The sequence below is a fragment of the Polypterus senegalus genome, chromosome 2 (assembly GCF_016835505.1).
Source record: "Polypterus senegalus isolate Bchr_013 chromosome 2, ASM1683550v1, whole genome shotgun sequence".
Classification (NCBI taxonomy): Eukaryota; Metazoa; Chordata; class Cladistia; order Polypteriformes; family Polypteridae; genus Polypterus; species Polypterus senegalus.
The window spans coordinates 287,223,009-287,250,794 of NC_053155.1; the positions used below are offsets into that span (position 1 = coordinate 287,223,009).

General features: G+C 38.9%; 1 protein-coding gene across 3 annotated transcripts in view; it reads right to left on the reverse strand.

Annotated features, from left to right (window-relative positions):
• Positions 1-791: 791 nt before the first annotated feature.
• Positions 792-27,786, reverse strand: part of LOC120523965 (protocadherin Fat 4) — a 176,062-nt gene continuing 149,067 nt past the window's right edge. For 2 of the 3 annotated variants that reach the window (XM_039745722.1, XM_039745721.1), the window contains exons 15-16: positions 25,843-26,104; positions 792-2,320 (exon numbers count right to left, since the gene is read on the reverse strand). In XM_039745722.1, coding sequence (XP_039601656.1) covers positions 852-2,320; positions 25,843-26,104 — 1,731 coding nt within the window. In that variant the 3' untranslated portion in view covers positions 792-851. Of the gene's footprint in view, positions 2,321-17,650; positions 17,903-25,842; positions 26,105-27,786 lie in introns of those variants that run through there. The other variant, XM_039745723.1, reaches the window with a different exon arrangement.

Genomic DNA, 27,786 nt, shown 5'->3' on the forward strand with positions numbered 1-27,786 from the left:
ACCAACAGTTTATTTGACTAAAGCGATATTACAAAAAGTGTTAATATATCCTGGCCTTTGGGACTCTATGGCCCCCAGACCCTGGACACAGTGGGGCACCACAGCTGCTGACTTGGTCAACCCTGGGACTTGCAAATGTTGTCCCTTCCACATTCCCAACATCTGCACACCCTGACAGCTTCTGAAGAAGATAACAGCTGGAGCACCAGGAGTTCCTCAGCTAAATTCTGTATTCATCATTTGTGGACTTTAATTGAGGGTATCCAGGACAGCCTGACTGTGAATTACACTGTTTCTTTAATGCAAATGCAAAATTGCTATTTATGTAATAATTTTTGTTTTTGTGATTATCTTGTCTTAATTGTTTCAGAATGACTTTTCCACAGTACATTTCCCAGCACTGATCCTGACCTGACTGTGCTAACACCCCTTGTTGGCTTACAAAATGTTTAAAATGTATTCTAATATCACTGGATAATGTACACTACTACATTATTCATTTACATTGTAATGAAAACAAACTTTACAATAACTTTCAGGATACATTTTCAAGAATTTATTTAAAAGACTTTAAACCTTCAGTGATAGCAGTGAAAATAAATCGAGTTGTAGTGCTGACTACAGAACATCTGACTTACACAAGATGGCAAGGTTTATTGGCATATCATTCTACAGGACACCAAGCATTATATTTTCTGCATATCCATCCATCCATTATCCAACCCGCTATATCCCGACAACAGGGTAACGGGGGTCTGCTGGAGCCAATCCCAGCCAACACAGGGGTGCAAGGCAGGAAACAAACCCCAGGCAGGGCGCCAGCCCACCGCAGATTTTCTGCATATAAAAAGTCAAAATATTTCCTCCGGGTCACTTTTTGTGTCAAAGCTCCGCTCACTTACACCTTCAACTTCAATAGGAAGCTCTGCCAGATCTTCAAAAACCTCAGCATAGCTACTGAAATGCAGATCTGCACTCAGTATGGCGTGCCACCCGTGGTCACCAGAGGCTGGCTGACTGTGAACATCAGAGCTCAGATCACCACAGGCCTCATTGGCCAGTTGGGAGCAGCAACTGCGGGCAGTCCTTATGTGTAGGCCAGGCTGTTCAAAGGTGCTCCTGAAGATGAGATCTTTTTCACATTCATATTCAGAGCAAGTAAACGAGCTGTGGGATTCGCTGTCAGAGGAGCTATCATCTAATGGAGCCACAGGAATGGATGTCATGCTATCAGATTCCACATGCAGCATGCTGCTTTCTAGCCCTCTCCTGGAGGCCATGGGTGAATTCAATTTTCTGAGGTCATCCATGATTTCAGATGGCCAGTCTGGGAAGTGAGGATGACATTGATAAACAGTGTGGCACGGGCTGTGCCATACAACTTGACGCTGGGTGTCTCTCAGCTTGCCACTGATTATTTTTCCATAAGGTAACTGAAGAAGACACCTGGGATCATGTCCCTTACTGTTTCTCACAGTAAAAGCTGGGTTTCCATTCTCTGTGCTGCCTGAGCCTACAGTACTCTGGGGACTGAGCAGAGCTTCTGCATGCTTACAGAAAATGGCAAGCCTCCTCGCTCCCTGAGGGTTAGGTACAGATTGTGCGAGACCGGGCTGATGAGTCATCTGAGCCTTAGACAGAGCAATGCAGCCAGTGCTGTCAGCGTCATCGTATCGTAATTCCCTCTCATTATGCTTGCATGGCTGCTCGTGCTCAAGGTGATGTACACAGGTCACCGCTCTAGTCTTACAGGCTTTTTTAGCCTTGATGACATCTGGCTGTTTATCAGCAGCATCGATGATATCCTGTACAGCCACGCATTCATTCTCATCATTAAAAGCTTTGTTCTCTGTTCCATTTCTCTCTCCCATTGTTGCGTCTGAGCCTTTACACTGTTGTTTTTTAAACATTGCTCGAAACTTAAGTAGGATGAAGAAGAGGAAGAGAAACAGAACAATTGCGGCAGGAAGTATGGCGCCTATGACCCACAAAGGAATGCTTATGTCTCTTTTCTGACAGGCGTCATTGCTCTCCAAAGCAAACATGCAAGTTTCACACAATGGCCCAGTAAAGTTCCCCAAGCACAGGCAATACCATTCTGTGTCTGCCGCAGCAATGCACGTTCCGCCATTCAGACATGGCTGAGAAAGGCATGATGGCTGGATGGCATCCTGCAAACAGGAAGAGCCGTCGCAAGTGGATGGGAAACAGCCAGTTCTCACTGGAATTCGACTTGCTGTCACTGTCACCATATTACTCCAGCCACTAAAAGGTAAAAGCGTCCTGTTCAAGCTGAAATATTCAATGCATCCAGAGAACCCTATAGGAAAAACAAACAGAAGAAGAGATCAAGAAACTCAAGCAAATATTTATTTAGTAATCCTCTAAACCACCAGTCTTAAGGAGTGTACTGCAGGAGCCAATTCTAGACAGGGCATAATAAGGCAATTTAGAACTTCCAATCAATTTAATGGCCATTTTTTTGAGGAATTCTTCATCCATTCTTAATTTGTGCCTTTGTGATCCTGCTATAATATACGCCAGAACAGATGACCCTGAATGAAATTAAACAAGGCTGAAAATATATGGGTATCTTAGAAATGTGTGAGGAAACCAGAAAGTTTGGTGATAATCACAGGGACAGATGAGGACATGCATAAAGTCCTCACAAGTAGAGACAGGGTCAGGATTTGAACCCATGTACTTGGAGTGGTGAGGCATCACTGCCATTAGGTTTGCCATAACATATATTACTAGCTGTCCCCCATAGATCCACCCACGTAGTAGTGAAACAGGACAGTGAGGAGGGCCCTGCCCGGCTCCCCACTCCTGACCTCACGCTTCCTCCTCCCCTCAGCCCGCAGCCTCTGTCTCGGATTGTCGAAATATATAGCTCCTGCAAGCAAATTATAATTCTTAGCGCAATGACAGAAGTCACAAAATCAACCAGAATGTTCAAGCAAAATATAGAAAAAAACTCGCTCTAAATCTGTTAAGTAGTTCTCTCGTTCGCTAGCTAAGCGGAGGTAAGGTACACACTCCGAGGCTGGTGTGTGAGTTAGGAGATTTGTCACCAATCATCAATATTGACAAAAAAGAGCACCTGAGAAACAAAACTCATTAACTCAGAAGGAAAACATGAAAACTCAATATGGAAAACAAGGAGGCTGAGGTCTAAACCCAGTCCCCAACACTAATATTACTGTAACACCTCCTTTGTGATTTATTCATCTTCCATTATCTGTACCTACTTTGTGCACTACAGGGTCTCAGAAACAAGAGTCGACCCCTTCTATTATATTTCAACCAGGGTTTTGTTGAGAACTGGGAGTTCCAAAAGCACTTTCAATAATGGCCACCGGAGGGGACTTTCATAGTAAAACCCCAGCCTAGTAATAAGGGTAAGCACCAAATCTTTAAAAAATAAAAGATTAATTCTTTCACAAACACAACGCAGCTCCATGGAGCATAAAGACAAACTGGAATTGTCTGTAACAAACGCAATCCAAGTCGAAAAACAGTCCCAAAATAGAATTCAAAAATGTTGTCAAACACAGAACATGAAGGTCAACATTACACACAATTATCCTACCAACCCAGAGTACATTCGCAATGAACCACCAGGAACTGTGGGAGACCCTCCAAATGTATAGAATAAAGGGCAGCTCCTGACAATGACTGGCATATGGCCTCATCTCTTGGGGGATCACCCACCAAACACATCAAAAATGACAAAGGCAACTTATATACAGAGACAAAACCAAAAATAAAGAATAATGCACATAAAGAACATACAACAAAGTATCATACATAATCAAAAGAGACATGAAACATGAATTTGATCCCCAGTACGAGGAGAAACACTTCACTGGGGCATGACAGGTTTATATCCTTATGCATATTTTCTGTTTGTTTGTTATTCTGTTTAATTTTGAATTATAATTTATTATGTTTTGGTGTTATTTTTTATTAGTCTTGTTTATCATTCATTATTTGTGTATAACATTTTTAAATGTTCAGCCATATCTTGAGTTTTGTTGGTGCAACCACAGGAGGTGGGGCCACCCTGACATTACTGTTGCTTGGCTCTACTTCTGCTTTCATATTTAGGGTAGAGAGAGATGGCCCAGCCGTGTTGTAAGAGTCATTTGTTAATAGTGCTTTTCTGGTTGTTTATGGTTGATTAGATGTTCTTGATCTTAGATTTTCCTTTGTGCATTTTTGCTGTTTCCTGATTTTTGTTAAAAAATCCTCAAGTTTTAAAATGACATTGTGTGGATTTTTATGGCTTCTCTCTTTCCCTTGTAAGACATTTTTGGTATATTTTGGGACTTTCATTGTATTTTGAACCTAAAAGCCAGTTCTCCATTTTAGGCATGCTATGGGGAAAAGTCTGCAGGTAATAGTTGTGGGATATTCGTGAGGGGTTGGCTGCCCAGGGTAAGACCATATCTGGACAGGCTGATGAAGACTATGGCCTACTTCTTTGGGAATTTTACAAAGCCTCAAACCCTATTTGCCATGTCTGTGTCCTCCGCTCATACCACTACCGTCTTCAGATGGGTACCAACCTGTTTCTAGACAAACATGTTCACATACCTGCACTCTCTAATGCAAGGTCATTTTAGAGATATGAATTAAACTAAAGTTGATATCACACTATGCAACTTCTAGTCACTGGGTATGTCAGACTTGACCATGGCACTTGCTGATCATATGGCCAGCTGATGTCAATTTACACGACTGAAATTTCTGGAAATGTCACATGCCCATTTTTGTGACAGTCAATAGTGTGCTGCCTGATGGAGACAGTACTGCACAAAAGTTTAAAAGGTACAGCGAGTTCACCCAAAACCGCTACCCTTTTTTTTTTTTTTTTTTCCTTTTTTCCATTCTGCTGTGCTTTGTAAAATACAGGACACCAGGCATGAGAGCTTCCCTTCCATTTGTGAGGTCTAAACCACCAGCGTTCCTTATATACATTGTACATTTTAAAGAACATTGATTGGTTATCAGCACTTCTTTACATACAGGTCTGCCCTTCCAACTAAAGACAATATCAAATCTGTTTGATTTTATTGGAGCAAGTCATGGACAATTTGGAGTGAATTGTTGGGCATGTCACATTATGCAGTTTGCCTTCGCTGGACTGTGATGATGATTGCCTCCATCTCTCGAAGGTTACGTAAATGAAGGCTACAAATGAAAAGTCGTCAGACGTGACATGGCCTTAATACACACTTTTGGGATGTGGAAGGAAAATCTGAAACAGTGTCTAGAATTCAAGTCCAGAACTTTGGTGTGCTAGGCTGGTAACTTCAAAAGAGGCCCACAGAATCAATAAGCTAAATAAAAATGGAAACTTGGTAATAACACACACTCTGGACCTCCTGGAGGATGTGGAAAAGGAGAGAATGAAAACCAAATTGAGTGCCATTATGAACAATGCTGCACATCCTCTCTTTGACACACTAACAATGAGGACTTTCAGCCAACAATTATTCAGCAGAAGTGTGTCAAGAAACACTACTGGGACTTCTACTACTACTAGAACCGCCCTCTAGCTCTATAACTCCCATATGTCTATGTAGACGTACAAGTGAAAGCTACGCAACTGGGATGTCGCCGCTCAGTTAACTGGGGTACACATGACTCTGGAAGGCAGTCCCCCCTATTCATACATTTTGTCAATCTCCAGACATGGAAAGTGAATAGGAATTCATCTGTAAGTACATCCTGGCCAGGTAAGGGAGCACCAGCTATCTATCTATCTATCTATCTATCTATCTATCTATCTATCTATCTATCTATCTATCTATCTATCTATCTATCTATCTGTCTGTATGACTGTGTCTGTCTGTCTGTCTAAAATATTTGATCAAATATCGTTTGTGTAAGGGATGCCATGGTAGTCCAGTGTTTATAACTGCTGCCTTACAGCTCAAAGGATCTTGATTTAATTCCTGGCTTGATCACTTTCTGTATATTTGTGCTTACTGTATGTGAGATGTTCTCTACATATTCAAATTCTCCCCCCAATCCCAGTAATGTGTCGCTTAGTTTAAATGGTGATTCTAAACTTCTATAGTGTCATACTTGGGGCTCACTTTTCCATGGACTGGTTTACCACTCATATGTGACTCCTGCCTAATAACAAATGTGATCAGGCTAAGGCCCTGGCATCTCATGTCCTTGTACTGCACTAAAGTGGCCCAGAATGTAGGTGACTAAATGGATGAATAGAAGGCAACAAACATCAATGGCATTCTCAAATAGGAAAGGGAAAATTAACACACAAATGACCCTGTTCTGCTTAGAGTAAAATAGTAACATACTGCACAGAGGATCTATTTCATAGTTCACTGGACCATTCCCTTTTAAATTCAGCAAAATGTGTTTGTTTGCTCTGGCAGCAGGAAAGTGAATGAGCACACAAGCAATGAAGCCCCCCTACAACTTGTTATTAGTAATAACCATTACATATTGTAAGTTTTGTTAGACTTTGAAATTAATGCATTTTTTAAGAATGTCACCAACAATCACTACACTTCTACTTTTTGTACTAGCAGTGTCCTGGACAGAGAGGTAAAGCTTTCTACTGTACTTAAGATATCCACAATCACAGTGCAGTTCAGTGTAGTATCAGTTTTGGGACAGAACCAAGTGTTTAACTGGAGTCACAAAGTCATTAAAATCATCTCTAATTACCTAACGGATTTAGATTGGGGTTTCTTTCTAGAATTTGCTTGAACATTCTGGTTGATTTTGTGACTTCTCTCATCGCGCTAAGAATCATAGTTCGATTGCAGGAGCGATACATTTGCACTAATTCGAGACAGAGGATGCGGGCCGAGGGGAGGGGGAAGCGTGACGTCAGGATTGGGGAGTCCGTCTACCTCTGTGTTTTGAAACGTAACTTGCCTCTGCTTAGCTAGCGAGACCTTTTAGTTTATTGATTTTTAAAGTTTGTCCTGTTCCACTACTACACGGGTGGAGCTGCGGGGAACAGCTAGTTATAAGTAAAAATCTATACGCTATACTACCTAAAGTCTCACTGAAAGCATGTTTAAAAAAGTACATAAACACTACATAGTTACACATCAGAATCAATAGCAATCTAATGCAAGTACAAGGTAGTCAGGTATCTTCTTCTTCCTCTTCCTCTGTCCACACTTCTATGTTGGGTCGACATGCTTGATCAACCTTCTCCAAACAGCTCAGTCCTGCATCTCCTCCCCTGTGAAGCTCCCTTCCTTCAAATCTTCTTTTACTTTATCCCTCCATCTCCACTTTGGTCTCCCTCACCTTCTCTTCCCCTGTACTTCCATTCCCATCACCCTTTTGCCCACATATTTATTGTCTCTTCTCATCATATATCCATGCCATTTCAGCCTACCTTCCTGTACTTTCTTAGATATCTCTGTCACTTTTGTTGAACCTCTGATTTTCTCAGTTTTTATTCTGTCTTTTTTATACCTCCACACATCCATCTATTCTGCCACATCTAATGTCTTCTCCTGCGCATTCTTTACTGCTTCTGTCAATTGTTTGCGGCCACTGAGAAAGTTTGAATAGTCTGAAATATGAGTGATGTAAATGTAATATATGTACTGTCTGGGTTTTTTGTGAAGTGGTAAAGCATCAGTGATCTTCAGGTTCTTTATATACTGCAGATAATCTCTGTGGTGCTGAAGCCTGTCCCAGCATTTCTGGGCAAAAAGCAGGAATCAACTCAAGATATGTTGCCAGCTCATGTCAGCAAAATGTATGCTCATACTCATTTGAGATGAATTAAGTGTTACCAATTAATTTAACAGGCACATGTTTGGGATGTGAGAAGAAATCTGAGAATGTGGAGAAAAGCTCTTGCAGACAGAGGGAGAATGTGCAAACTCTTGTCTTGATTCTGTAATGGCAGCAGTGCTACATACTATGCCAGCCCTCTTTAAATTTTATGAATTCCAAAATCTTTTGTATTATTTGTCACAGGTTGCTCTGCCAGCTAGTTAGGTCTCAGATGGGTGCACAGTGTGGGGGAACATCTAAGTACTTGGGATATTTAAAGAAAGGCTTTTGAACTGAGAGGCAAGCTTGCTAGTGGGCCCCCTCACGAAACCACTACCCTGTAAAAACCCTCGATCCTACTACTCCGCACATCTTAATGACTGCCCAATGCACACAAGTTCCAAGGATTTAGCACATGATCGATAAGGACTGTTATGACATCAGAGGTGAGCACCTGAATTTAGAACCTGTCCATATCGGTGGAGTTACTTTCTTAAGTGCTAAGCCTGAATGAGGGTGCAAAGTTAGCATTGTCAGGAGTAGTAAATTGTGATGGGCCACTGACACTGCTGCTTTCATAACTTGCTACACATCCATCTCACTCTAGTTATTGTAGTGCTGGACTGCTGTGGCGCTCACTGGTGCCAAATCTCAATCAATTCTTGCTCTTGCACTGCTCTTTTAGGTAGGCTCGCAAATCTTAGGACCATTTGCTGTTGTTCCACAAGTCACAATTCTTGTGAAACTTTGGCAGGCTTTAAAGGCTCCCCTGCAGCTGGCACTGAACTTACTCATTTATATGATGAAATGAAAGCTCATACTGGTGGCGACTCAGCCCCAGGCTGATTCAACTTGTCAGCACCATTACGTTATCATAGTTTTTATCTGAGTCCGTCACTCTGCTTTCTGTAATAACTAAATGGTCGCTTTCTTCATCTGACAGGCCTTCTCCCTCCTGCTTGTTATTTTGCTCTTCTCTGTGCGCTTTGTCATTGCAGTTTTGACCAGATGTAACCGTCATTTGGCTTGAAACAAACAGGTGTTTGAGCAGAACCTAAGTTGAACTAAACAGAGCATTTTCTCACTTTTTAGTGCGCTCCAACCTATCTGATGTGTGCTTATCCATTTTCAAGCATGGCAGCAAATGGGGGAATAGTCTTGTGTGACTATATTTTGGTGCCGTTAACATGTCCTTTTTAAACTTCAAAACTAGATTCTGTAATATATTAGGCTTTATAATAATGTTGTTTCACATTTGTGGATCCCTGTTTGCTCTGCCACTAAGGATACCTCAAAATGTGTTTTGTTTTTTTACATAGCTGGACTAGAAACTTCAAGAAACAGGCCAAGGCTCATGAAGGCCATGGAAGTGAACCACAAAAAACTCTTGCCTCATAAAATCTTCATGAGACAGGACTCTGGTGAGCCATAGTGAGAACAGGAGGAGGTCCAGGGCAGCCAGTCGGGACTTTACTGCTGGCGAAAGAATGGGGAGGAACTCCACTTCAGGTGAGTTGGTCTCTAAAGAAAAGAAAGGGTCCCCAACCCTGAGGAGCTTGGACAAGGCACAAGGAAATGGTTCTGTGTTGACTGTTTGTAAAGGTGTGCTATCTAGAAGTAAAAAAAGTTCTGTCAATATGAAAGGCAAATCATAACCTGTTTGGGCTCTTATTTCATTTACTGTAAATAAACACCAATCCCTACTATGACGTTAGGACCCAAGCACAGCCTGCTATAGGATGGAGAAAATCAAATCTCGGGTGTGGCCTTCCTATAAAGTCTCTTCTTCTTCTATTTCCTATTTTTCACGCTGTCAGCCTTTTTAATTTAGCTCACGTGACTCTTATACTGCGCCCATCCATCTATCCATCAATTCATTCATTTTCTATACTTGCTCAGTCCTATGTAAGACATCAAGGACAGTTTGAAAGGCAAAATGATTAGCAACTTGTGCAATAAATAAAACAAGCATGATGAAGCATGGAAGCAGATCAGTCAGCTTAGTCAGAGGGAATACAGAAGTATTTCAGCATTTTATACAAAATAACTTGCCTTAAGCTCTTGTTTCAAATTTAAAAAAGAAAAGTTTCATTTCTAAAGATAGATTGAAAGCTTTATGGCTTTGACATCATAGGAAAAATGTAAAGTAAGAACATATGCATTGGCAGCAGTAAATATATTAAAAATGCAGGTTTTTTTTTCTCTTTTTAAGTGTTTTGAAAGTGCACTTTAACAGTTGTTTACACTGCATTCAGCTTGTCAAAACAGAAATGAAAGCAGATAAGCAGGAGCATATCCATCTAGGGATTTGTTCCAAATTATATTTTACGCAGTTGCTTATGAAAGATTTTACAAAGCAAAATTTTTATTGCAGCCTCAGAAAAGTAGAATATATTTAGTGCTATAAATACATTTATGTATATGCATATACAATCTGTAATGATTAAATTATAAAAGGAGAGGGTCATGTAGTCTTACTGGCCTCCTGTTAACTATTCATAGGACACACACAGATTTTCACATAGATAGATAGATAGATAGATAGATAGATAGATAGATAGATAGATAGAGAATCTATCTATCTATCTATCTATCTATCTATCTATCTATCTGTTTGTCTGTCTGTCTGTCTGTCTGTCTGTTGTGCCCTAAATAATATTTCAGACAAAGTCACATTTTTGCTTGATTTACCCCTCTGCTCCATGGTTTAAAATTACAAATCAGACAATTCAGAATAAAGTGATTAAAGTGCACATTGCACATTTTCATTTAAATGTAGAAATGACAACACTTTTTGTACATGGTTTCCCCATTTCAGGGCACCACAACGTTTGGGACAATTGGTGTCACAGGTGTTTGTGATTCCTCAGGTGTGTTTCATTAATTCATAAGATACCTCGACCTGCTTCTACCCTTTGGAATTTGTAGTTGCCATTGTTCAACAGGAGGAGAGGAGCTGTGTTAATGAAAGTCAAAGAAGCCATTAAGAGGCTGAAAAGCAAGAATAAAACCATTACAGACATCAGTAAAACCTTTGGGTTATCTATATCAACTGTCTGGAGTATTATTAAGAAGAAAGAATGCACTGATGAACTCAGTAGTCACAAAGGAACTGGTATGCCAAGGAAGACCTCCACTGCTGATGACAGAGGAATCCTCATTTTGATAAAGAAAAAGTCCCGAACACCTGTTCAGCAGATCAAAAACAATCTTCAGGGGGCAGATGTGCGTGTGTGTCAAAGACAACTATCAGCAGAAGACTTCATGAACAGGAACACAAAGGTGCCACACTACAAGATGCAAACCACAAAAGCATGATGGCCAGATTATGGTTTGCAAAAAAGGACTTAAAAGAGCCAGCAGAATTCTAGAATAGGTCTTCTGGACAAACGAGACAAAGATGAACCCGTATCAGAGTGATAGCAAGAGCAAAGTGTGGAAACAAAAAGGAACTGCCCAAGATCCAAATCATGCTGTCTCCTCTGTCACACAAGGTGGTGTGGTTGTTATGGCTTGGGCATGTATGGCTGCCACAGGTATTGGCAGATTTACCTTCATTGATGGTGTAACTGCTGATGGCAGTCACAAAATGAGTTCTGAGGTGTATAGAAACATCTTATCTGCTCAAGTTTCAGTATAAGCCTCCTAATTCATTGGATAGCACTTCATCCTACAACAAGTTCCTAGAAATACTGCTAAGGCAACAAAGGAGTGTGAAAAAGAAGCTAAAAGTGTAAAATTCAGGAATGGTCAAGCCAGTCAACTGATTTAAATCCAACTGAACATGGTGACAAGAAAACTTAAGAAGACAAGCCCCTCAAGCAAGCAAGAGCTGAAGATGGCTACATTAGAGACTTGGCAAAGAATCACCAGAGAAGGTCCTCAGCACTTGGTGATGTCTGTGAATCGCAGACTTCAAGCAGTCACTGCATGTAAGGAATGGGTGACCAAGTATTAAATATGACTGCTTTAATAGACATTGTTATGGCCCAAACATTAGTGTGCCCTGAAATGGGGGACCATGTATAAAAAGTGTCATCATTTCTACATGGTGTATGTGAAAAACCCTTAAGTGAAAGTCTGCAATGTGTACTTTAATCACATCTGAACAGCTTGATTTGCAATTTAAAATAGAGGGTGAAATCAAGGAAAAAATGTGTCTTTGTCCCAAACATTTCCTATCTATCTATCTATCTATCTATCTATCTATCTATCTATCTATCTATCTATCTATCTATCTATCTATCTATCTATCTATCTATCTATCTATCTATCTGTCTGTCTGTATGTCTGTATGTCTGTCTGTCTATATTGACTCCTATAATGTACAAACAAATTTATTTATTCATTAAATAATTTAACCTCCTTTGCAGTAATGCTGAGGGTGACTCAGCTCTGAATTCCATGAAATTAATGTTAAACCCGAGTCAGGCTCAAGGTGATATGCAATGATCCGCTTTACATTTTTAAGCCTAAATAATTGTCAGGACAGTGTTCTTTTGCCATCTAGTGTATGAAACAACATCATGCTGCAAAGAAAAGGAATATTTCTATGCCTTCTGTGACTTTTATGGTAACTACTCGTATAAGATAAACTCATCAATATTCATGTGATGAGTGGAGCTTCAAATAAAAAAAAAACACAACAGCAAATGAAAAGCTGTAAAATCAGAAAGAAAGAACAAACTAAAACTGAACCATTGCTTGAGTGATGGTGATGATGATGGGAATTGGTCATCAGATGTTTAGGTAGAAAGTGAAGCTGAAGCAAGGTCTGTGACTCCATGACTGAGCTACCATGATATTCCTGTTGAATTCAGTTGCATGATGGTTCACGATGGTGCAACAGTAGTTGTCTGACAATAAAGCAAAATATTTCTGATCAAGTGCAAGAAAAAGCAAGATGTTGGGCCCCTAAGCACTGTTCACATTGCAACAATTGTCAATGTTTGTGTCAGGGAAATGTGGAAGTCACTAAGCTTTCCATCGTAGTAGCCGCATCGATTATGGAGATCAGGCACTGACATTCTACCCTCTCATGTGCAAGCAACAGAAAAAAAGAAAAGAAAAGCGAACAAGGAAACACACATCTAATGTCCCTTGCAACATCAGGCTGTGTATAGGTAACTGGCTCAAAATGTATCAAACAATGGACTTCTACTAAATCTGCATTGATACAGCAGTGGACAGCAGACATACAGTATCTTTTCTACTGTAAATATGTAAAAGGTTTGATATTTAAATGTTTCTGTTACATGTAATAACAAAATGTTTTCTTGTTGAAGAAAAATGAACATTTTTGGCTCATTTTGCCTGCGATAAACATAAAGCTAAGGAGGCTACTGTGACCCCAGAGAGGAGACCAATCCAGATTCCACCTCCTCTAGTCCTGTAAAGGATACCTGATGGATTGAATTTACACAGAGTGCTTCTGAGATAAAAAATGACAATATCCTGGCCATTAAGCTAAATCCTTAGAGATGAGGCCTCAGAAAAAAATGACACATAATGTAAGTGGATAAAGTATGTATTACATGAGAGGAAAATGCTTATGTTCCAATAAATATCTGACAGTTACATGTTTTGTGAGTTTAGTCTAATGTGTTCTTGGATTATTATTGATTAACATTGAACTACGTTTCCAGGATGAAAGACTCTAGCCATTCAGTTATCAAACTGCCTAATCAAGATCATAACTGCAAGATCCAGCATGTAGAAAGATGCTATATAAAATAAAGATACGGCAAATCAATCATTTTGACAGTACGGTCAATACTCACAAATCTCTCGTCTTAACTTAATTGGATTCTTCTTTGTTGTTTTTTACTAAAAGACAGGCCCTTCAGTTCTTTACTGTATTGTTTTATAACCTTTCTGCTGATCTGTGATAAGAAGATTGCTAAGCAGCTTATCTGTCTTGGGCTGATATGCTGACAACCGATTTTAAACCAATCCACAGTAAAAACAGAAGTGGGGAATGAGCTGAATGTAATGTTCTGGTCCATGGTTCTGCATACTGTTTTAGAAAGTATTCAGACCACTTCACTTTTTACACATTTTGTTATATTGTAGTTTAATGTTATAATCATTTAAATTCATTTGCCCTCATGAAGCAGCACTCAATACCCCAGAATGACAAACCAAAAACAGGATTTTAGGATTTTTTTCATATTTATTAAAAAAAAAAAAAAAATTAACTATCATGTTGATACAAACAGTCCACCCTTTATTCAATTCATTGTTGAGGTCCCATGCCAAGGATTACAGCCTGGAGTCCTGAGGGTATGATGCAACAAGATTTGTACTCATTGATTTGGGGATTATACTCTCGAGCTCTGACAGGTTTGGTGGAGACCATCAATAGAAAGCTATTTCCAGGACTCTGCAGAGATGTTTTATTGGGTTCAAGTCTGGGCTCTTGCTGGACCATTCAAGAACATTCAAAGAGTTGATCCTAAGCCACTCCCGTGTTTTCAATGTTTTGTGCTTAAGATTATTGTCCTGTTGAAAGGTGAACTTTCAGCCTAGTCTCAGGTCCAGAGCACTTAGAATAGGTTTTCATTATTGGAGTTTTTGTATTTTTCTCCATTCATTCAGCCTCCCCCTTGGTCTCCTAGTTCTAGCTGCAGATAAGTAACCCAAACGCATGATAACATGATGACTTAGATTTGAGGCTAAAGAGTTCAATATTGGCTTCATCAGACCTTGTTGCTTGTTTCTCATAGTCTGAAAGTTCTTTAGATGTCTTTTGCAAACTCCAAGTGGTCTTTCATGTGTCACCTAGCCAATTTGCTGTAACGCCCAGATTAATGGATTACAATAATGGTTGTTCTTCTGGAAGTTTTTTCCCATCTCTGTACTGGTTCTCTGCAGATCAACCGGAGTGAGCATTGGGTTCTTGGTCACCACAGTCACCAAGGCCCTTCTCCCCTGATTACTGAATTAAGTCAGGCAGCCAGCTTTAGAAAGAGTCATGGTTGTTCCAAACATTTTTCATTCAATGATTATGGATGACATTGTAATCTTAGGAACTTTCAGTGCTACAGAATTATTTTGTAGCCTTCCCCAGACAGTACAATCCTGTCTTTAAGCTCTACAGACAACTCCTTCAACCTCATGGTTTTGTTTTTGCTCTGATACATATTGAAACTGTGGGACTTCATATAGACATGTGTGTGCCTTTCTTAATCAAGTTCAATGAATTGAATTCACCAAAGACGGACTCAAAAAAAGTTCAGAAACATTTCAATGATGATCAATACAATGGGATGGATGCGCCTGAGATAAATCATATGTGTCATAACAAAGGGTCTGAATACTTGTGTCAATCTGATAAGTTCAGCTTTTTTATTCATAAGAAAGGTTAAGAAACTCATAAAATCCTGTTTTGAGTGTTGTTTGATGGCTGCAACATTACACAATTTTTAAAAAGTGAAATGTTCTGAATACATTCTGAAGGGATTGTATTATGATAATTACCTTATTATAATGGTGCCAAAGCCTCAGACTCTCAGTCCTTCATGGGTTGGTTTAATATGAATTTATTGCACGGGAATTACATGATGGGTGGAGTTTGAAGAATAAAAGGGGTGAAATAATTCACACCATTATTTTTAAGGGCTCATGGTTTTCAACTTGCGCTCTCCGTTTGAATCTCTTTAGGATTTTGTAGATTTTATCGGTACTTACAATCATCTTGATTTTATTCACAGATTAATTTCAAAAGCATTTTTTGTTTCAGGGTTTAAGCTTAAAGATTCCGTGTTTGGTATCTTAACTAAAGCCAGTCACTGGTGTTGTTAATTCTCTAAAGTAAAAGTGATTTGGCCTTTGAATCACAAAGTAGAATTCTATTTTGTTTCTTTGACTTTCATTTATTCTTACTTTTAGTCTTATTCTAAATAATACTCTCATATTATTTTTCTTTGGTACTTTGCTGCTTTGATTTTTTTGTTTTGTTTTCTAGCATCAGTCTAGCCTAAAATACAGTTATCTTGTGTGTCTTGTATTAACTCAGTCACCCTTGCTAATTAAGTATCATGTTATTATTGTGAATACATTTAATTCAGTTATTGTCAACCTGCATATTATTGCTGTCAATTAAAGTTTGAACAAATTTGCTAATTACAATGCAGCTGATGTGCTTGTGTTGAGATTAGCAGGGTCCTGACACTACAGAAGTGAGACAAAGAACTTTGACCACCGCATGATTCAGGAGCTTTTTAAATTTTCTCTTTGTTTCTGTACCATTGGGAATATAAACAAGCACTGCTTGTTGTATTGTATGCATAATGACAATAAACTGAGCTGAATTTCTGTAGGCTGTTTCTGTGTTCATGGGAGTTCCTTCTGCACGTTACACACATTTTATTAAAATGACTAGTAATGATAAATTTCTGATTCTGATTGAATGTGTCTTGCAATGGATTGGTGTTCAGTGATGCCAGGGTAGGATCTAGCTAGACATAATCCAGAAAGGAAAAAGGTGGGTTTAGAAAATGAATTGGGACTCTGTTTTGTAAAAAAAATAAATGACTGATAAAATGATGCAGAAATGTATTTATGAGTAAAAAGATTAATCTCGACCAGGCGTAAATGGCAGTGGGTGTGCGTGTAAATGTGCCCTGTGAAAAACTGGCTTCAGTGAGGCACTCAAAACCGTTGAGATAGCCTCCATACCTGTGCTAACTAAAAATTTAATTGGTTAAAAATAGATTAACAGGTGATTTTATTCTAACTTGAGAATTTACCAAGATTCTAAGAACGTGTAGAGTAAGGTCAAATCATGTAACAGCTCCTGTTGTTGACACATGCTTAGTCCTGGTGGTGACATTTCAAAGCCTTTTCATTTAAGATTTTTTTGTAATGACCACCTCAGAATGTCTTGGCTGGCTGCTACACGTCCAGGCCTGAGGCCTGTAAAAGCTTGGCCTAAGCCAAGTCAACACTGTCCTCCTCTTGCAACAAGTTTCCCCACTTCATCCTTCAAATCATGTGTCAAAGACAGTAGTTAACAAGATATAAAGGGGAAAGATGAATGTATTGTAAAGAAAGATGCATATACTGTAAACATAAATAACTGAAGGTGCACCAATATATACAGTGAGTTAATAAGTAAGAAACATAACTAAATGGTAACATATACTAGGAAATTACCCACCTTTGTTTCCTCTCCAAATGAACATACAATACAACAATACAATACATATAAAAAATATTACAAACCAAGCACACACAAAGTCGAGGTTGGAATATTATCTGAGAAGATGGTGGAAGGGATGGAACGTCTGATACCGAAGCTTCAAAGCTTGTCTCACTTTAATGAAGCAAGCTATGTCAAAACAGTGTATTGAATCTTCATTACCACATAACTAATGATATCCTAAGCGTTGAATGTCACTGAAGATCTGAGAGCAATCTGATTGCTTTAAAGCTTTATGCTGTTCCACATGCTATTAAAGGAGATGTGAAACTACCAGTCATATTTTATACTGAGATTGCACTGAATTAAAAATGACCTGGAAAAAAGTGGTCAACTGTGTGGGGACATTTCGATCTGCTACACAACAATAAGATAATTACTATTCTGTTGTAGAACTTACAATGTACCATTAATACTGTAGGCATATTCCCTAAATATCCCACTATACATTGTCCCTTTCACTCTGACCAACTCACAAGCACATTTTCTAACAGCAAAAATACCTCACATGAAAAAGTTGTCATATATGAAACAGTGCTGCCATCTAATATATTCAGAATGAATGCTATTATACCAACAAACAAGGACAAGACATTTAAACACTTTTTTATTGTAGAAAATTGTCAAGCATACACATTTATTGCAGAATTTTAATATCAGCGTTATTGTCTTAGCAATATCTCATACTGGGCATTTTTAGGCTTTTAGTGCACTTGTTGGATTGAAATTATTCAATCAACATGGGCTTGTAGATGAGCTTCTTCCATTGACTGTCTCAGTCTCATGGCTGCTATGGTTTCTATAAACAACCAGATGTCACTTCTCTCTTTTTGCAGTACAATCAGGAAGAAGCCTCAAAAGCTTCATGGAGCTTCATCTGCCCTTCACTAGATGGCAGTAAATGATGACACAAACCTTGAAGTAAAGAGAATGCAAAAATATGACTGGAATGATGACACAATCCCAAAGTGAATGATTCTGAAAAAAACAAATAATCTGAACAGTCTGAGTCCTACCACATACAAAGTATTTTCCAGATATAAGTCAGAAAAAATGCTCTTCTGCAGAACTGTGATGAGTTTGATGCTGCAATTTCCTCAGCAGTGCTAGTGGACATCAAACAACTATGTTTACAACTGAAGTCAAGATGGTGGAGTATGAAGAAGAAGATCAACATGGAAAGGGAGGAAAATGAGCTCTGAAATGTGCTATAGAAACAGGAAGTCCCACCTCAAAGAGTTGCAACAACCATGGTCACATGGCCAGTCATTTGCATTGCAAAAATAATAAATAGGAAGAATAAAATAAATAGAAATCTTTCCCATACGAGCTTCAGACAATAAAAAACCTATGGAAGTTAATGTTATCTATGGCATCTAGGAGCTCTGAGGATAAAATAATTAGAAATCTTTCCCATACGAGCTTCAGACAATAAAACCTATGGAAGTTAATGTTATCTATGGCATCTAGGAGCTCTGAGCTGTGTTGTGGTACCGCAGTGTGGTATGTTGGTTAGTACTGCTGCAGCATATGCCAGAACGCTGGACTCAAGTCTTAACCTGGTCATCTGTCCCCCCTACTACTCTATGCAGATTATTTCCTTGTCCTCTGTTTTTCTTTTCTCTGGTTAACTGACAACTTTAAATTGGCCAGTGTGAGTGAGTTGGGGGTGCATACATGACTGTGCCTTGAGCTGGACTGGCACATGGTCCAGAGATGATTCCTGCTTTTGGCCGAACGTTTGCAGAGATAGACTGGAACTGAAGCCAGTAAAAGAATTGATAGTTGGATTGTGATGAACTTGCAATGTTTTGGATTCTGGCTCTCTTACAGGTTCAGGGCCTATTTGATAAAAACATTCTGCTTTGGAATTTGGTTCAAAACTTTCTCTAGTGGATAGAGAAAGCCTGCCACTTGCTAAATGTGATAATAACTCTTTACATTTATATAGCAACTCAAATCGCTTTGCACAGTGAGTGGGAAGTGACTTCCACTACCACTTATTTGTAGCATTTACCTGATGATGCGATGGCAGCCATTTTTCTGCCATTACATTCATCACACAGGAGCTATTAGGTGGTGAAGGTTGAAAGAGAGATAGGCAGTCAGAGACGGGATGATTAGGGGGCCAAAATGACTAGGCTGAGGTGGGCAATTTAGACAGGACATTGGGATACACCCTACTCTTTACAAAGGATGCCCAGGGATCTTATATGAAAACGGAGTCAAGACTTCAGTTTTATGTCATATCATATCATCCAAAGGATGGCACCATTTTTACAGCACAGTATCCCCATCACTGCACTGAGGCATTGGCATCCATATTCAGGCCACAGGGTAAGTACTGGCCGGGCCCAAACATGCTTAGCTTCTGGTGGATGACCTCTTCTGAAGTGCATGTGATATGGCTGCTGGCGTATGTGTATATATATGTATACTGTAAATGTAGCATTTATTTTGATTTACTACATACATGGTGCAGTAATTCAGCTTCCTGAATTTGAATAACACACCCAGTCATTGTATGTGTGGAGTTTGCATCTTCTCTGTGTAAATGCAAGTGTGCATATGTACATGACTGGGCCCTACAGTGGGCTGGTGATGGTAACCTTTCCAGGAGAGTTTCTTGCATTGCTAATGGATAAGGCTCTGCCAATGACCTGTAATTTGGATTAAGCAGGTACATTATGTTTATTTTTGATTTTCCTTAACTGTTAGGGCTGATGCAACTTTTTTTAAAGGTGTTACTTTCTCTTCAGTTCTTTCTTATTACCATTCTCATCCACTGAGGAAGTCTGTTAGATTTTCTGTTATTCCTAATTACTCACATAGAATTGTCCTCTTCCATATGAAGAATACTTTTATACACAGTATAACTGCTTGCTACTCATTTACTTTCACATGTAGAGGTTCTTCCAAGTTTACATGATTAAGACTTTAAAATTTGCTTTTCTGAAATAGTTAACTGTACTGCCAGAGAACTGAGCAGTGCGAGAATGAAAACACTGGACCAGGAAATGAATGAAATTCATAGTCAGGGAAAAAGGTTATGACCAAGAGGGGAAAAAAGATATCTTTCATCAAAAATCAGACCGCTAACCAGAAAGCAGAAGTTGAAAAGAAACAGCAAACATTTTCATAGCCAAAATACAACCATATGCACAAAGGCTTTGTTTTGTATATCCAAATTGCAGACTGAGAATGATGCATTGCATAATGTAGGTGATATTAGGTGCCATGACGCATTTGACAAGCAGCAATGTCCTAGAAAAGCCAACAATATGGTGGTGCCTCCAAATAAACAAAATGGTGCCATGGTGATGTTAATCAAAATAAAAAAATTTAAAATGTGCTTAATTTCAGAAAACAGAGTAATACAAACACTAAGCCAGAAATGTTCACAAAGACATAAAACTAAGATTTCCACTTACTGCACAGAAAGCATTGAGATTCAAGGAAATTCATTTAAAAAAAAAAGAAAACTCAATACATTAACAGAGAGGGGGAAAATAAAAAAGGTGGAATGCTTTGGTTTGGCACTATGGTGGGCAAATTGGTGAGCCACCCTACTGAATAAGCAAGAGATCAAGCTGTGTTTAGTTAGGACCAGAAATGAATCAGGGGCTTGTTTAGTTTCATTTTTGTTCACATTAATCTTGCTTTCTCCTTATGATTGTCCCTCTTTGAGTATTTTGTGCAATAGGGGCACCATTTCATCCTACCCCATTCTTCCCGTGTGTTGTTTTGGTTGTGGAGGGCTACCATGAGGTTTCTTTTTTATCAAGGATGCTTACACTTTCTTCCCTAGATCTTAAAAACGTAACCACAACACTTTAGGTACTGCAAAAATGCATCTATTACTTATTTACTATTATGTAACAAGGACATAAATGCTTTTTTGGGCCTTCATAACATTTATTAATTATCAGTAAAGTGTTTATTGATCTCTACAATGTGACCTTCTAACAAAACTTCACTTTGGACTGGTCTGTGATGGCTCAACTGAGACACATTTCTCTTGATGTTCAATATTTAGTATCGGACCTGTGAATCCTTCAAGTTAACAAGTAATTTTACCAGCATGTTAATAACCTCACACTGCACAGAAATGAATAATCATCTACTGATGTTTTATAAGTGTTATGAAGACCAAAATAATCCTTTGTGAAGATATTGTTACATAAGAGAAAGTAAATACTACTGTACAAGGCATTTATGCAGTACCAGTTTTACAGAATATTAGACACTAAGATTTTTTTTCTCTCCTTGTTACTTTAACATCCTTTGAGTTAAATAGCAGTCATTGATTACATTCCAGTGTTACTCTACTAATTATGCTTTCAAAGTTTATAATTCGGTAATTTAATTCCCATATTACACTTGTGGCCAAAAGTTTTGAGAATGACACAAGTATTCCGTGTTTTTAGATCTTTTTGTCAGATGTTTCTGTGGTATACTGAAGTATAATTACAAACATTTCAACCATATCAAAGGCTTTTATTGACAAGGACATGAAATTTATGCGCAGAGTCAATATTTGCAGTGTTGGCCCTTCTTTCATTTCCAAGACCTTTGCAATTCGGCCTGGCATGCTGTCAATCAACTTCTGGGCCAAATCCTGACTGATGGCAGCCCATTCTTGTATAATCAATGCTTGGAGTTTGTCAGAATTTGTGGGTTTTTGTTTGTACACCTGCCTCTTGAGGATTGACCACAAGTTCTCAATGGAATTACAGTCAGTGGAGTTTCCTGACCATGGACCCAAAATTTCAATGCTTTGTTCCCTGAGCCACTTAGTTATCACATTTGCCTTATGGCATGGTGCTCCATCATGCTGGAAAAGGCATTGTTCATCACCAAACTGTTCTTGGATGGTTGGGAGAAGTTGCTCTCGGAGGATGTCTTGGTACCATTCTTTATTCATGGCTGTGTTCTTTAAAAAAAAACTGGCAAACTTGACTCACAATATTTGACTAAATTTCCTGCAGGAAGACAGAGTGATGTGACTAAACCTGGCCTCTTGCTACATAATGCTTAACGATTTCAGTGTCAGGAGGATATCAGGTTACAAAACTAAGAATTTCAGGAGATGATGGATTGTATGACTCTTTCACAACTTCTTAGGCACATTTGGAGCTTCTTTTTTCTTCCTTCATTCTGTCATAGGATAAAAAAGATGGGGTGTCAAATAAACTGAAAGTTTCATGAGCCTCTGTTCTGTTTTTACAATCCTGAAAACACATTTTTCTTCTCTTCTTGATGCAGCTATTGGTCTTTTCTGTTCTTCTTTTCTTCTGGAATTGATTGGGCTTGTCTCTGCTTGTGAGCATTGTATTCGTTGTACTTACAGCTGAGCACTAACTGGTTGTCAGCTCTTGCACACACAGGAGCTCAGTTCATGACTTGTGATAAAATCAGACAGAGCACTATGACTGAGTCACTGGAGATGTTAAACTGCATACTGTAGCTGCCTGTCATGGGGCTGTGCTGCGATTGTCCACATCTCTCTATGATTATGTAAATGAAGGCTACGGCTGAAAACAGCTGGAAATGTCATATTAGTGTGACAAGAGTTTCGGACTAGACAGATTGTATGCAACACGCCGGAGGTGTGAAACTGGAAAGAATCAAGTGTCAGTTTTATGGATTCAAAGTGGGCCAATGACAGCATTGTCTGATGTGGTGCAATCTTAACGTGCCTATGAGAAGAATTAAGTCAATGAGAGTGGGTAACTGTCTGAGAAGGAGGAAGTGAAAAAAAATGGAAAATCGATAGGTTGGGAAAACCAAATGGACGTACTATAAGGAGGAAACAAAGAAGAAAAAAAAAAGAAGTAGAGAAATGACTAAACACATTGTAATCTGTAAATTATGATCCAGTCAAGCCAACTTACATCACATTTAACTTTACCATGAGATGAAGAGGAAGGGAGCAAGTGATGGCTATACAAAGACTCTGTTGAAGAGCACATATGCATAGATTGAATGAATGCTGGTTTATAAAAATGCATCCACAAATTGGTCCCATATTTCCTACTTAATACTTGAACATGTGAGTTTATATAAAAAGAGCCATTCTTTTGAATGTGCATTCTAAATGCATTTACCTCTCATAAAATCAAATGAAGTAGAAATCAGAGCAGCTACATCGAGGATGAATGCATTGAGCAGATGGCAGATTAAATGCAGCCTACGGCTCAAGCTTACAGCCGGTGCCTGGTGAGGGGCAGCACAGGGCCCGTCTCATGTCTCACATCACAGGCTTATTGGAAGCAGGGGACATCTTTAGTCTACAGCACAGCTGTCTGATAAGCTTTTACTTATTCCAATCAGCATGCTTATTTTAATTGTTTGTTTTCACTTTTATGACAATAAAGGTTTATATTACTATTCCGATGGCCAAAATGAATATCAAGTTATTATGTGTTGCAAAGTTTCACAACACTGTGTTAGATAAATTAGGAACAACTGAATGAGCATGAAGGCAGTCAATCCTGTGTGAAAAAGAATAGTTGACATCTAGTATATAAATTGTTGCACGCTACAGAAAAATATAGTAGTCGTCTGCAAAATAATCTTGTTACACAAAATCTTAACATTCCACGGACTATTAATGTCTGGACAGGCACTACTGCAAATTTGTTGTTAGTGCCATAAGAGGGTATATACCCTAGGGTCATAGCATGTTCAGTAAAGACAGAGCCATGTTTGTGGTGTATTGCATGCATGTGTTTTATTCTGCCGATTGGGTTTTGTTTTCTATTAAATCGTGTCACTCATTCAGTGGCCAATTCAGGTTCTGTTCCAGGCTGACTCGAGCAGATTATGCAGTTCCTGTAGATTTCTTTAGCACACATTCACGCTGTGAACCTCTCATTCTGCAAATACTCCATTGGAGTCTGTGCAGACCACTGGAGAAAACCGAGATCACTGTTAAGTTTATAGAAGTATCTTAAAATGGTGCATTCTTTATGTCACTGTTCTTGTGATTCAGTGGTTTTAAAAAATTGGTAACACTTTAATTTAGGTACTGCAAAAATGCAACTATTATTCATTTTCTCTTATGTAACTTTTGGTCTTCGTAACACTTATAAAACATCAGGTAGTCATCTCTGTGCAGTGTGGGGTCGGATTCACAGGTCTTATACTAAATATGAAGTATCAAGAGAAATGTGTCTCAGTCAAGCCACCTCAGACCACTCCAAGGTAAAGTTAGTAGGTCACATTGTAGAGATAAACAAACACTTTAATGATGCTTTGTAAGTGTTATGAAGACCCAAAGAAGTGTTTGTTAAGGTCTTGCTACATAATAGTAAAGGAGAGACAGATGCATTTTTTGTAGTACTTAAACTAACGCGTTACCAAAAAATATAACTTCTCATTGTTATATCTGTTCCCATTTTGGGTTTTCTGAACTGCTGCCTCAAATTTTATGCACATATTTTCTTATATTATTATTATTTTCAGGTATTAATGAAATAATCATGCTGTTTTATTTTTTATGGGCGCTGCCAATTTGAGTTACCATCATTATGATGTGCTGTTGGTTGCTATTGAGCATGTCTCTGGAAATTTCATAATTAACATAACTGATGTGACAATATAAAAAGAGGCACATCAGACATGTCATTATACGAGTTTGTTAATATCGCCAAAAATGAGTCCTTCTTGTGTGTGTGTTTAAGTCTTGTGCTTTAGATTCACTGGTTCCTGACTCTTTGCATTTGTCTTTTTACTTTGATTCCTTGATTAGCATTTTGATAGCGCAGAACGACAGGGCAAACCTCTGGTTTCAACTTTGGTTTCCATTAATGTTTTCCTCTCCTGGTCATCCCAATGTTTCAATCCGCCTTTCCTTATATAAGACATAAAAATGCACACAATACTCTGGGAATAATCAATCTGAAAAAGTGTAGGCCATGGTCATGAAAGGATGGCCATGGTTACTAATAGTTATTACATACGCAGTAGCATTTCAGTGACATTCATTTGATATTAAGAGGCCTAAATTGTGCTAAGGAAATATGTTTTACTCTGTTACACAACCAACATCAGCCAGTATCATTGACGCAATACCAAGTTATGACCCTTTAAGAACCTGTTGCAGCAAAAACAAGAGATTCATGAGATCCAGATAAAATTTCTCGAATCCTGAGTCATCAAGTTCTGATAATTATTGTTTCACTGTTTCGTTCTGTTTTTACCTAACAGAGGTAAGAACTTGTGGTCTTCTGCTGGTGTTACTAACAATCATCATATACTTCAAGATCCAGAGCATTGCATGTTAAGAGATACCCATCTATTGTAAAGAACTATTATTTGAGAATTTAAGGCTTTAGTTTGCGTCCACCCATTTGTCACTGGCCTCCCTCAGCTGTTTTCACCTACAAAACTATCGTTCACATTCTGGTTTTGTTAATCATACCTTTCTTGGTAAGCGCTAGAAACTCTTGTGCATGACAATTATACGAATGGCCACTGTTTCTCAGATGCTGTCCCGCTTGACACCAATAATCATCCCACAGTCAAGGTTATTTTGATCACACATCTTGCAAATTCTGTTGTTTGGCTGAACAACAGCTAAACCTCCTGAGCATGACTATGCTGTATATTGAGTTGAAGCCACATGACTGGTCGTTTGGAGGAGCAGTCTATTAATGGTATCAATAAGATGTACCTGGGCCACTGAGAACAATTTCTTAAGCAAAGCTACAATATGAACAGACTCTTCACAATTCGTTTAGCACACACCCCATTAAACTAAAATGATTGCTGTATATTAAACGTAAAAAACACATCTTAACCGTTCTGTTTGTTGCAACACTGTCCAAGTAACTATAATGTATATCACATACCAGTTTCATTTTTAAACCGTGGTTGCTCAGATGGCATTCCCCCAAGAAAAATCCTTTCAGTATCAAGTCCAATCAAATCCTGGGCTGGATTAGTAAAATTAATAAAGCATTCATCATCCAAGAAGAGCTGTGCATGTATTCCATTTCTCACCACTTTAAGAATATGCCAGCGATCAGTCTGAAGTCTTAACTCACTAAAAATATGTTCCATTTTGCCAGATGAATCATTGTGATAAATGTATTGTAGTCTTCCACTGACTACCTGCAAAAAATAGAAGCAAATGAACGATCCTAAATTTATAATACAGAACTATCCAATATTATTAACAATATCAAATCCTCAGACATGGTTAAACAGTTATGACAAGGAAATGCACTGAGAACTAATGCACAATCAGATTTTTAAATTAAAGCTGAAAAGTTGGAAGCACAGAGTGAAAATCTTCATTTTCCAAACCTAACTTTCTGAGGGGTAGTTATTCAAAGAATGTAATCCATTGCAGACTCCTAATTACTTCTGTCAATTTGTAACAGGATTACTTTGCTCATTACTTCTTGGAAAAACTAATCACATTACTAATTATTTTACATTTAAGTCACTCTCTAAAGCAAAGCACCTACAGTATGTACCATTTGGAAAGTACAAGGATGACACCCAAATTAGCAGCAGTTATGAGCGTATTATTTCATTTTCACAAGTAAATGGCTGGGCTTGCACTACACTCCCTTAAATGTAAATGATTGCTGCATATTAAATTAAAAGAAAAAAACATCTTAACTGTTCTGTTTGCTGTAACACTGCCCAAGTAACCATAATGTACATTACCTACCAGTTTCATTTTTAAACAGTGATAGCTCAGATGGTATTCCTCTGATGTGCCTTCACACTCACTATAGGACACCGGGTAAGACACAGTATGGGCCCCCTAATGGCACATAATGCTTGTCACAATAACCATGGACCATTATTATGCTATTGTAGTTGCCATTATGGCATGCAAGCTTTTTCTCCTAAATTGAAAGAGCATTAAACCACAAAGCACCATGTTTGCAATTAAAAAGAATGCAAAACAGAATCAAAGAAAAGCAGAAAGTGGTGAGAGCACTGAGTGTACTGCGCTGTTACATGTTCATGGGCCAATGACCCACCTTTCATTGCAGACCACTGTCCACCTTTCACTGGCCAACTTCCAAATAACTGAGGACAATGACACACGAAAAGTGAGTTCTGACAAGGAAGCCGGCTATGTGATTTGTGCTAGCCAGTTTTATCACAGATTTGTGGTTAATTGAGGTCTGCAGCTGATTGGAGTCTTTTAAAATAATTATCGCCAGACTCACGCCTTCAGGTGACGGCGTGGTAGAGGAGCAAGAGCGGTTCCTGCGCATGATGGGGGAGCTGATGGCCCTACGCTTAGTGCACAGGTACAGGATTGCCTGTGACCCTAATTTGCTCCAGGAGCTGCTGATTGCCACAGCGAATGCAAAGAGGGAATAATAGAAAAGAGACACAGCAAAGAGAAGAGGAGCCGTGAGAACAGCAGCGGGTGAAGAGGCAGGTTGAGCCAGCCAGCCAGTGTGTGGAAAGGCAGCGCAGTCGCTTACCCTGCATTGAAGCAAAGGTTTGGTGCTCTTGGGGTTGATCGTGCCCACTGACTATTCTTTGAAGAGCTGGTGCGATTGAGACGGCATCCTCCCCACGGATCCAATACACAACTGCAAGAGCGTGAAAGAAGATGGGAGGACAACCGATCCCGAGTGGTCCAGTCTGATCCGGCTTGAGGCGGCTAAGATGGGGGTCGGGAGGAGAAGACCACAACTGCTAGTGTCTTTGCCAGCTGAGTGAGGTATGGGTGAGCTGGGGAGACGAAGAGGGAGTTGTGTTGGGTTATTTATTTATTTACTGATCTTTTTTGGAGCACTGCACTTTTTGGACACTTGTTT